This window comes from Podarcis bocagei, assembly GCF_964188305.1.
Source record: "Podarcis bocagei genome assembly, chromosome: 3".
Classification (NCBI taxonomy): Eukaryota; Metazoa; Chordata; class Lepidosauria; order Squamata; family Lacertidae; genus Podarcis; species Podarcis bocagei.
In genome coordinates this window covers 8,537,694-8,550,151 of record NC_138127.1, presented here as the reverse complement: position 1 = coordinate 8,550,151, position 12,458 = coordinate 8,537,694, and the positions used below count along the sequence as shown (strand labels likewise).

The 12,458-nt window shown below is 41.0% G+C and overlaps 1 protein-coding gene across 1 annotated transcript in view; it reads right to left on the bottom strand.

The window, feature by feature from the left end:
- The window catches only part of CSMD1 (CUB and Sushi multiple domains 1), a 998,673-nt gene that overhangs the window by 137,377 nt on the left and 848,838 nt on the right, over nucleotides 1–12,458 (bottom strand). The window contains exons 31-33 of the mRNA XM_081189289.1: nucleotides 8,561–8,677; nucleotides 2,998–3,111; nucleotides 1,971–2,066 (exon numbers count right to left, since the gene is read on the bottom strand). Coding sequence (XP_081045415.1) covers nucleotides 1,971–2,066; nucleotides 2,998–3,111; nucleotides 8,561–8,677 — 327 coding nt within the window. The remainder of the gene's footprint in view (nucleotides 1–1,970; nucleotides 2,067–2,997; nucleotides 3,112–8,560; nucleotides 8,678–12,458) is intronic.

Here is a 12,458-nt window from a genome sequence, read left to right as displayed (position 1 = left end):
ATCTTAACATTAGCAGGCAGGCAGTCCTGGGAAATCTGTTCCTATATTTCACAAGAAGATTGAAAATCCCCAAATTGTGGTAGCATATTTATTAAATCTAATTAAATGCCACAAGCCGCATGGCCCTGGCTAAAGCTTTAGCAGCTAGGGATCCTAATGCATTCATCTTCCAAAAATGGAAACTTGACTAGCTGCTAGGTTCTCCAGAGATAAATAAAGCAGGCTTACTTACTTGATTCATTCCGAGATGCTGAGAATAGCATTTCCTATTCTCAAATGCCACTAGACAGAGTAATCCTATATCCTAATGCCAGTGATGAATAAACATTAACACTACCCCTCCCTCCCCAAACTAGCAAACAATACAACACTGCTGAACAATTTGTTACATGATAATGAAATGCTACCCACCCCCAATCTTTGAATCTGGAACTATATTTTTATAAGTAGCAGAAGACAAAAAAATCACATAGGGCCACATCCAATGATTTCCCCTCCTACAGTGACCCCTTTCAATAGCACAGCTCTAATGGGGGTGCCTTCATTTATACAGAAAAACATTGGATGCTGTCTGACGTATTTGAAATCATGATTGCTGCAATCCCATACACCTTATTTGGGGGCAGGTCTTTTAGGATGGAATTCAGTTACTCCTTCTGAATTTGTGATCCAGTGATTGACTTCACTAATGGAAGAGGAAGGAAGGAGATTTTGGCCAATCCCTCCCAGTTCCTGTAGCCTCCAATGCTCATGAAAATCGGCTTCAAGAGTTCAAGCTAAGAGGAATCACACAACGGCAGCAGAGGTGATATTAACAGTGGAAACTCCACCCCACACCCATTTGTTTGACAGGTAGAAGGTGGGGATCGTCACCAGAATGTAACAATGAGGGTGGCAGCTAGCAGGTGGCGAAGTTAGCCTTGCAGGGCTGGACAGAGGGACGTCTATGTCCTCCACCACCACCACCACTGCCCAAAGAGGTTTTGGGTTGTTCTGTAAATCACTGGCATATGAATGCTGAACATGAGGAGTTCAGCACATGGGTTAAGACATCAGGTTGCATGGTACTGCGTACCCTATAGGTGCCTAATCTAATCTCTGAACACAATCATGACAATAAATAACACACCTTGTGAATGAAAAGAAAATAGCTAAGATTGCAAAACACGCCATGAATCAATTACAAAGGCACTTAAAAATATACTGCATTTCCCATGACTATTTGAGACAAATATATATATATATATATATTTCGTCTACTGAGACCATACATATGTCATGACCCCATGTGGAGGTGCTGTAGAGGGGCTGAGGAGGAATGGAAAGAATTCAGAGACACGTAGCTTGGGAACCCAGTAGAGGGATCCTGAGCAAGATGGAGAAAATGGAATGAAGACTCCAAATAGTGTCTGATGCTGTGAAGGGGTACACATGGCCTGGAGGATGGATATCTGGATACTATGGAGCGGTGAAGCAGGTTGTCAAAAGAATGCCCCGTCCCTACAACACTGGACACGCATAACCTCCTGCTTCCAGAGTCTGATCCTGCCAGTGAAGAGCCTTCCCTTCTGGAGAGTAAGTGATGCTGAGACAACCTTGACTGCATCTCCATGGACACATAGACACCAGCACAGACAAACCTCCCAGGGCCAGCCCACTTGAAGCAATCCCCCTTTGCTTGCCTAGTCTCAGGCAAGCTATTATCACACCAATAGCTGTACCCGCCCTGCTCTTCTAAAGAAGGTGTGGTTGGGTGTTACTTGTTTGACTGGACTTAGCCATGCATTCTGCCACCTACGTACCTGCTGAACCTTGTAACCTGTATTTTACCTTGTGTACCAATCGGATTTAAGCATGAAAGCCTTGGGCAGCACTAGAGCTGGGAGTTTGAGTTCTTCCTCTGACAGTGAGGGCCAAGGCAACGTAGTCCACAAAATACAAAAAGGTAAAAAAGAAAAAAAGACCAATACCTTGATAGACAAAATGGAAGCCCCTGGCAGATGCTCCACTCTTGGCACTAAACCTCAAGAGAATCTGATTGGATGTGGCTAAGGGCAAAGTCTCTCCTGCAAATTAAAATGAACAGAGAGAAATCATGAACAAAATAACTAGAGAACAGAAGCTTATGTTCTATACACACTGGCATGAAACATTTACATTTGAGATGGGTTGTTTTTATGTACTGTTTTATTGGTAGACGTAATACAATAAAATAACTCGCTTTTGCTGAAACTAAGTACCGTTTTTCATAAATAAACTGCAGCATGTTCAAAAACACCTTTTTAAAATTACATTTCTAAACAGCTTGAAGAAAACATCCACCTGCTTATTTGCACTGCTTCCTTCTTACTTACAATGACTTACTTGGGGCTTAGCCCTGAGTTTTGCAACAAAATGTTGGTGATGTGGAATGTTCCTATTCACTGTTCCAGTGAGTTGCATATGCCTTCCTCCTCAATATTCTACTCCCTCTCCTGCTTAGGTTTCTGTCCCCCTCCCACTGCCTCCAACAGGCAGCATTCCATACCCATTGAGTATACTTAGAAAAGGTTGTTTTCCCCTAAGTATGTTTTATACTGGAAAACCTTGGAATTCCTCCATGCATGTTCATATATCTCTCATATGCGAATGTCTCTGTTCTTGGAATGTAAGTTCTGGCATTCACTTCTGAACTTCAGAAAAAGAGAGAACGAATACACACATCTAGGTAGCTACCTACTGGATTCCTGATTGAGTGGAATGAGATATGTAACTAATCCAAGAAGCATTGTCCTCACTCCTAACTTATTTTATTTGCTCTGATTACATCATACTGAAATTCAATCTATATGGTTATCATGTCACTGACTTCGCAGCATAATTTCACATTGATCTACTAAAGAAAAAGAATAATTATAGACAGGAACGGCGGCAATGGCTAGGGGAAACAATGACTCTGAACATGAATAAAAAATGAGAATATTTTCACAAAGTGTTTTTTAGGAAATATATTTTTACCTGAGTGAGATCCAGAAAGTGAACTCAGAAGTCTAGCCTGTGGATATTCTCCATCAAATAATTCTACTACATCGTTTAGAGCTGTTTGAAAATAGGCAAATTGTCCAAACACAACTGGAAAAAATATAATAAAAGAAATGAAGTGCATATTAAATGTAAAACATGACAAATTAGCTAAAGTTTCTTGAGTTCTTTGGAGATAAAAGGAAGATTGTTTGCTGTGCTTCATCTATGTTGTTGTTTTTTTCTAAAGCAACTTGTTGTTTGTACATTACTGATTCTCATTGTGAGTGCCAATAATTCAACAATCTTCCATGCACTGACATTTGGAAAGTATTGTCAGTGTGGGAATATTCTAAAAATCTTTTGGTGCACAGACATATCCTAACATAATGATTACATTGTGGAAATCCTGGTTGTTGGGATAATGAAAATCTCCATAAAACTAGAATAAAATCTATGAATATGAAAATATAAATGCAAAGAAGATAAATTTTGTGTGGCATCCACTTATTCAGTTGAAAGCCAGCAGACTAATTCTGGGAAGGTACAAAAAGAGTTGCAGGAATTTGCCTGAAGACCAGCTCTGGTATCAGACTTGCCTGCACTGTGCCTGGAGTTGTGGTTTGACTTTAATTTGAAAGAAAGGGTGAGGTGGCAGAGGGCTTCATTTTAATATGCCCAAGGCTGGGGAGAGGTAATGACATGGAGTATATGTAAAAGAGTCTCCCAAGGCAAGGGTCAGACCTTCATTCCAGCCAGTGGATCCAAGCATACAAGGTCTCTGCAGATCTGATTGCTGCAATGACAACGCTTCTCCTGTCAGAAAAAATACATGTCTGGGGAGTACAGCATAGGCATTGCTGCCTTCTAGGCAACAAGACTGAATGCCTGGGTTGTGCTTTCTGGGAAAGGCAAGTTGCCATTCAAGATTTTCACCATCTCTGCATGAGGGGATGGGGGGGAGTAGTATAGCTGATATGTCAAATGTATTACTTTCCTTCTGTTCACAGTAGCTGCACACCTATACAGATGTTTCCAAAATCTATTACACCTGGAATCTGAGCAGTGAAACCAATCTGGCACTTCTGTGCTGTATTTGCACCACACCACCTCCCCACTTTCTTTTCTTGGTAAACAGCCATGATTTGCCAGTAAGGTACCATCCCAGAACAGCCCATGCTAGGTCCTTTCCTTGCATACTCCAAACTGAGTTGGTTCAAAGAGGGCATTCACACCAGAACCTTGACAGAACAGAATGGATCCCTTCTGTTTTCCCAACAAAACAATGTAGAGAGGAATAACCTGCTTCGGCTCATTACTATACACCAAGCAGATGCAAAAGATCCACATGTAGTCTTAATGATAGTAAAGGTAAAGGGACCCCGACCATTAAGTCCAGTCGTGGACGACTCTGGGGTTGCGGGGCTCATCTCACTTTATTGGCCGAGGGAGCCAGCGTACAACTTCCGGGTCATGTGGCCAGATTGACTAAGCCGCTTCTGGCAAACCAGAGCAGTGCACGGAAATGCCATTTACCTTCCTGCTGGAAGGTAAATGCCGTTTACCTTCCCACTGGACCTATTTATCTACTTGCACTTTGATGTGCTTTCGAACTGCTAGGTTGGCAGGAGCAGGGACCAAGCAATGGGAGCTTACCCCGTTGCGGGGATTCGAACCGCCGAACTTCTGATCGGCAAGTCCTAGGCTCTGTGGTTTAACCCACAGCGCCACCCACGTTGTTATGTTAATCAAAACACCAAGTAGCCTTCATGTGCGTCCAACAGCAAAAGCCATGGGCAAAATTGAACTCATTCTACTCTGTGTCATGGTTTTCCTTTGCTATAAACTAGGTTTCAAAATACAGTGGTACCTTGGAAGTTGAACGGAATCCATTCCAGAAGTCCGTTTGAGTTCCAAAATGTTCAAAAACCAAATCAGGGCTTCCGATTGGCTGCAGGAAACTCCTGCAGCCAATCAGAAGCTGCAGAAGCCCCGTTGGATGTTCGGGTTCCAAAGAACGTTCGCAAACTGGAACACTCATTTCTGGGTTTGCGGCGTTAGGGAGCCAAAATGTTTGACTCGCAAGGCGTTTGGGATCCAAGGTGCGACTTTATTGGTATTGCTTTTTCTATTACTATAAATGTTCATACTGTTTCTTTGTAACATAATGATAAAAATATCAATTTCCTTTGAGAAATAATAAATACTAAATCTTCATTTAGTAGAAATATTTACTTCTAACGGTTATCTCCTTATTATTAACTATTAAAATATTAGTCCAGCCATAGTTTTCTCAGCAAATTTAATGAGATTTAAAAATATTATGTATGGGGAAATGTCAGAGAATTCATCAGCAGTACTATGACGCAAAGAAATTACATGTCTATTTGACCACAAGGTGAGTGGGGGAAAGCACTTTGGAACTCATACTTTAATGTCGTAAATATGTCTCCTGTATAAAACTCAAATAGGCTTTTATTGTAATTGCCATCTCAGGACCCTAATAATTCTGAATGCTCAGTGATTTCTTATTTAAATGCTCCAATGCGCCAGTCTTTTATCCATCTCTCATTTATACCCTCTAGAGCAGGAAGGAAAGAAAAACACAGTAACCAAGTGTAGTGTTATCTGTTGGGAACTATAATGTTGTAGACACATTATCTCATACTTTATTCCTGGCCTCAAGTCACCAAAAATCCACCCTCAGTCAAAGAGTAATGCAATGCTTCCCATGATGCACAGTAGAGTTAGCTGAGTAAGACAATGAATCACTGAAATGTGTTATCTGATCGAATTTAGTTAATTCCCTCATTGACAAAACTGCATTTACCTACTGTGAAATTGTATCTCCTCAGTATCAAGGAGAAAGAGGTTTGGTTTTTTAAAAATAAGCTTATTTTTAAATTGCAACAAAATCTATTACTTTTTTTGTTAGTTTGGCCATCCACCCCCTTCCACCCCCCCATACATATCTCTAAAGGAGGAATTTTATTTATGTCAAGCACATAACACACACACACTTCAGTTAAAATAAACATTTCTCATGGATATAGAACTTATAGGAACAATTTATTAGCCCAATCCAGTGGTGTCAAACTCAAATGAGTTGGATGGAAAATTCCCACCCAGTGTAGACATCTGAGGCAAAGCCAATAATTTTCCACTGAAAAGTGTTAGTTCTACTTGAACTCAACACCAAGCCATCAATTCCACCATAAATTGGGGAAGCTGAAATACAGTTCTTACAGCTGTGGCAGTATGTCTATCCTTAAGCATTTGTAGCTTGAACACAACAGCAAAGAGTGAATTAGTGGATTTCTAGCACAGAAAACAGAACGACGTGTATGAAGAATGGTAGGTTAGCTGTGGGTCACACTGGAACCCTCTAAAGTGACCTGATGAGGCCCACAAATCTTATGTTTGACACCACATGACGCAGAAGTCAAACTAGCTGAGTCTAAAAAAATCTGCCTAGATTAATGTCCCATCCAAACTTCTATTTGTCCCTCGATTTCAAGTAATGGGTCTGAGCGGGGGGTTTTTTAGGGGGTGCTCTGCTACTTTCCCTGTGAAAACCCATTGTTTACTACTGGTTTGGAAGAAACATTGGTCTGCTGAAAACCTGATTTCTTTATTTTATTTTTAACAGTATTGTTTTACTGTTTTGGTGTTTGCCACCCTGGGCTCTTTTGGGAAGAAGGGTGGTTTAGAAATTTAACAAATAACAGCAGCAGCAGCAACAACAACAAGATTTTTAAAAATCTAATTAACTAATGTATCCTTTCATTCTATAGCATGCTATATTTAAAAAGGGTAAAGGGATCCCTGACCATTAGGTCCAGTCGTGGCTGACTCTGGGGTTGTGGCACTCATCTCGCTTTATTGGCTGAGGGAGCCGGCATACAGCTTCCGGGTCATGTGGCCAGCATGACTAAGCCGCTTATGGCGAACCAGAGCAGCGCATGGAAACGCCGTTTACCTTCCCGCCAGAGTGGTACCTATTTATCTACTTGCACTTTGACGTGCTTTCGAACTGCTAGGTTGGCAGGAGCAGGGACCGATCAACGGGAGCTCACCCCATTGCGGGGATTCGAACCACCAACCTTCTGATCGGCAAGTCCTAGGCTCTGTGGTTTAACCCACAGCGCCACCCGCATCCCAGTTTATTTTAGAAATAGATGCCTTCAATCTCAATCTGGGCCAAATGTATGTCATAGGTTTCTATGGTGTTTCCACAAGTTGTAATCCCAGACGCAACACCAAGACCATTCCGGGTGCCATGTCTATAGCAAGTGTGTGCTGAATAAAGTCAATCGGACAACCACCTGGGATAAAATTGGCCACAGCTTTATTGATTCCAGACATAGGTGGATTTCGGCTCAGACATTGGGTGCATATCTGCCTCAGCCTCCTGCTGGAGGGCTGAGACATTTCAGGGTTGTGCAGGGAATTATTGCCTCTACAAGATGCCTATCTAGTGTGAAGGCCACCCTAAGGCTGCTGCTGGAACCTCTATGGCCATATGCTCCACCCTTGGCTTCTGGACAGAGTCTTCCAACGAGACCATTTTAACACGGTACCCTGAATATGCTGAAGACCACGTGGAAGGGTGCTGGCATGGTTGGCTTTTATTGTCACTGGTGGACAAGAGTGGGAACTTCTGACTCATGGTCCACCAGCAAGGCTTCACCCACTAGGGGTCCAGTGATTGGGAGATTTGGCAGGCAATCCTGCCCTATGATGCAGCCAGCTGGGGGGTGGATGCTAACATACAGCTGACCTGAACAATCTGGCTGCCCAGGGATGGTGCAAGACCACGAGGGGCCACTAACGCCACCCACCCAGAATGGGGGAAATCAGCCATTATACAGACATCACCTCTAATTTGTATTTCATTTTGTGTGTGTTAATTTTTTTATTTTTATTTTTTGGGGGGGAGTACATGGATCAAGGTCCAAAAGCAATTCTTGGCATTCAAAGAGCTTGTGTACACCCAGTGCGATTTTTTTGACTTTTTTGTTTTCAGTCGCAGGCAAGTCCTCTCCAAATCCCATATTGTAAATGCATCCTGAAAGTTTACTCAAGGTTACTAGATAGTGGTAGTGGGTTACTGTTTGAATGAAAGGAGGCAATACTCCCTTTGGCAGGTAGAACTGGAAACTGAAATCTTTGGATTATGCCATATGTTTTAATAAAAGAAACCCTAATACGTTGTTGCTGTTGTCTCTGATACTGTGTATGAGCAAAAATGAATGAATTCTTATTCCCATATAAAAAACTTATGTACTCAGTTATAGTTCATTATATGTTCTGATTTTTGGTATCTTCTGTGGTTAACTCTGCTCTGTTGATTGCCCTGGAGACTGTAGAGCCTTAAAACTATTCTTGCAAAATAGAATAAAAATAATAATCTTGATAAATATTCAGGAGCTACATACAATGTTAGCTGTGTTCATTCATGAGAAACAAAATACTTTTGGTTTAGCTCAGCAACTTGTACACCGAGAACAAAATCAGAATGAAAGAATTAGTGACTGCTACACGTCAGAATAAAACTTACCAAATTCCTTAGGCACAGTAATTGAATATTGACAAGTCTGCCCAATGGTGTAGTTTTGAGGGTAATTTGGTGATAGAACTACTCCATCTGAGCCAATATACTGACCCCCACAGGGAGCTGGAAAAAAGAAAATGTGTAAACGTTAAACCGAGGGAAAGTGCTATTGAACTGCAATCAGATTAGAACTCATCACATTTAATGTGCTGGCAATGCATGTTTGCTCAGAAGTCAAGTCCCACTGTGTTCAGTGAAGCTTACTCCCTAGAAGGTGTTTAGGATTTCAGCCAGTTGAAGTCCACAGTTATAGCCACATGTCAGTGGGTCTTCTTCATGGTGGCCAAACAGATGTCTATGGGAAACCCACAAGCAAGGTTCAAGTATGAGAACACTCTTCCCTCCTGTGATTTCCAGCATTCCAGGCATTCAAAAGCATTACTGCCTCTGAATGTGGAAGCAAAGCACACCCATCATGGCTAGTAGCCTTCAGTAGCCTTATCCTGTTAGAACCACCTCCCTTTGGAGATTAGGAAGGCACTGATGCTTGTGTGGCATCAAGAAAGACATACCTGTTCACTCAGGTGTTTTTAGCCACTAGTACAAGTTCTTTAGCATCTTCAGTTTGGTTTTTTAAAAGACAATGTTTTAGTTGCATGTCTTCTTAGAATGTTTTATTATTCTGTTTCTTTTGTGTGTGTGTGTGTGTGTGTGTGTGTGTGTGTGTGTGTGTTTCCTGTGAAGTGCTCTGGTATTCTCTGACTGAAAAATGGTTTCAAAATTATTTTTAAAAATAAATAAAAAATTGCAAAGAGGTAAGTTGTATGGAATGTACTCAATGCATTCTGCAAAGATAAAAACACAAATCTGCATTTGAGAAAGAGAGGGGGAGAAAAGTCATACACTATAATTCTCATGGTAAAGGTAAAGGTACCCCTGACCGAATTCTCATGGTACTCTTCAACAACATCTCCACTGACAATATAAAGCTTATAACCAAACTTCTATCTAGCTCCTTTCCTATCCTGCTCTCTGCTCAATTAATATGTGATAGAAAGATATATAGGATAATTTAAATTGCAAAACAGAGAGATTAAAATTCATGACGGATCATGTGCTCTGTGGGTTTTCCTGACATCCATCCACATGATTATGTATGCTGGGATTTGTGACTATAAAAAACAACAACACTTTTTTTACATCGGGTAAAAAATTCTTGGAGTTCCAATACTTCGACATATCTATCACCTGTTACCTACAAACCCTGACCATTTCAGAACGGCCAAACAGAACAAAAATGTTTCTACCGGGGATGAAGACTAAGGGATTGTGCTGAAGGTTTTGCAGTAGAGGGATTTTTCAGAGGGATTTGAAGTGAGAGAAGCAGCAAAGGGAAGAAGCAAGGGAGAAAGGACAAGCAAGGAGCCTTTAGGTGGCTTGGGAAACTGAGTAAGTGTTGCAGGGAGGAACATACCAGGCAACAAGAGCAGAAAACTTTAAATTAGAACATACAGTACAATTGAATAAGTTACTCCAAGTACTGAAGCCTCCAATGAAACCTGGGGCCATAGACTGGTGCAAAAATGCTTTATACTTTTCATTCAAACAGCGGCATATCACTAAGTCGAGTTAAGAGAGAAGAGTTCCTTTATAGTTCATCCAACTCCAAATATTAGTGAGGAAACTGACATGGAGAGATCACTGGCTGAGAAGGCTTAAGCTGTTTTCAGAATGCCTTAAAACACGTTTTGTTTTCTTGATGTATATGACGGTTGTGTCTAGTGCCCTGGACTCCTTTAGGAGAGAATGTAAATTGAAATAATCAGAATCATCTTGTGTAATACTAGCTAGAAGAAAGTAGCAGCGACAGGAGGAAAAGGCAAGGAATCAACTGATTGGTTTCACAATGAATGTATGCAATGAATGAGGTCCCATGAAGCTGTTTTGGGACAGGTGTTATTAAAGTTCTTTATAATTGATTTAATAAATCAGGAATGAATACTGAAGAAGCCAACATGACAGAGGATACCAAGCAGACTGTGAACTTCTCGAAAAGTACATTTCAAAAGCATGGGTGTCTGGGCAACAGAATGGCAGATTAGATTCAATGTATATGTCTACTTTAAATGCAAAGTGATGCACTTGAAATAGATATATGCACATTGATGGGGTCTAAATTGGCTGTCACTACTCAAGGAAGAGATCTCGAGGTCACAGTGGAAAGCTTATTGAAAACATCAGCTCACTTTGCTGTGACAGTGAAAAGGAAAATTTGATGTTAGGATTATTATGAAAGAAACAAAAAATTAGATGTCAAATATTGCAGTGCTATTATATAAATGTATGGTGGACTCAGGTTAAGAATATGGTCTGTAGTTATGGTCACTCCATCTCAAAAAAGACACTGTATTGCTTTATTGTATTTCTGGGAAACCTATGGAACAGGGCAATCAAAATGATCGGCAGGTTAGAGAATCTTCTCTGCAGAGAAAACCTTAAAAGATCCAAGCTTTTTCTCCTTTAGAAAAAAAGAAGATGGCCATGGGAAACACAGTAGATATTACTCTTTCCCAGGATGCAGTCACCCAGTGAAGCTGATTGACAGTAGGTTCAGAGCAAACAAAGTAATGTGTTTCTTCATATAATTCCTAATTAATTTACGGAATAAATTACCCCACAATGTAGTGGTGATCACTAGTTTAGATGGCTTTAAAAAGGGGGGGATTAGACAAATATGTAGAGTACATTTAAATAAAAATTTCTGTCAGTGGCTATTAACCTTTATATTAAAAATGGAACTCCATATTCAGTATGCTTCTCATTGCCCACTAAGGTGAAAAAATTACACAACTCAGTTCTGTGCAAACTCCACAGATGTCTCTGCCTGGTAAGTGCTGACAGCATGCAGCTCAAGGAGCATGCAGAAATAATAACATTTTAGTGAAGAACCCTGAAGGTGAGTTGTGTTTCCTCGTGCTGCTCCTTCTATTAATCCTCCTTCCCAACTGTGTGCTGGGTCCTGCACAGAACTTTGAAGTGAACTATGTTACAATATTTTCTTCTTCTTTTTTTTGATGAGGACATTTTTGAGAAGGGAAAATGGATGGATAAATAGATTAAAATACCTGAAATCAACCAAGATGGTCCATTTACGGCCAAATTTGATGAGCCACTGGGAGATTTGTGACGGAATCTGCCATGATTACTGTTCAAATACAGGCACTTATATATATATATATATATATATATATATATATATATATATATATATATATATATATGCAGGTTTTGTTGTCTTCGGGTGTCTTCCCGTGTAAGAGTTGGGGTGTCTAGGCGACGTTTCGACGAGGTCTCACTCGTCATCTTCAGGCTGGTGCTTTCGGCTTCTTGTTACTGGAACAGAGCAGGATCTCAGTGTTTGAGTTCCTATAAATACTGTTGGGGGGGGTGTGGTGTATAGCCTCCAACGTTCTGGGCAGAGAGGAAGTTCCCAGGTTAGTGTGCCTTTTCTTCTTTTGTTCATTAATTACTTGAGGGATATCTTGAGAGATTTCTTGAGTGATATTCTGAGTACCATTTAGGAGGGTCATTAGGTGTGGATTAGTTGCTAAAGCTTTCGTGTCTTGACCTCTTGAGCTTGTGAAGAGTTTTTCTGAGAAGATGGCTGTACTGCACTTAGTTGTGCTCTGGCTTGGCTTCGTGTATAGGGGCGAGCTGTGGTTTTGTGCCCTGTGCCAGCCAGATCTGTGTAGGGATTGCAGGGGGGTGCAGCATCCGGAGGTGCCACTATGGTTTGGCTACTGGATGGTGTCTGTAATTTATCTGTGGAGAGGGTCTGGGTTTGGGTCTGGTGTGGTTGATTGGAGATGGCGTTCTGTGTGCCTCTGGTTCTGGTGTCGGTTTT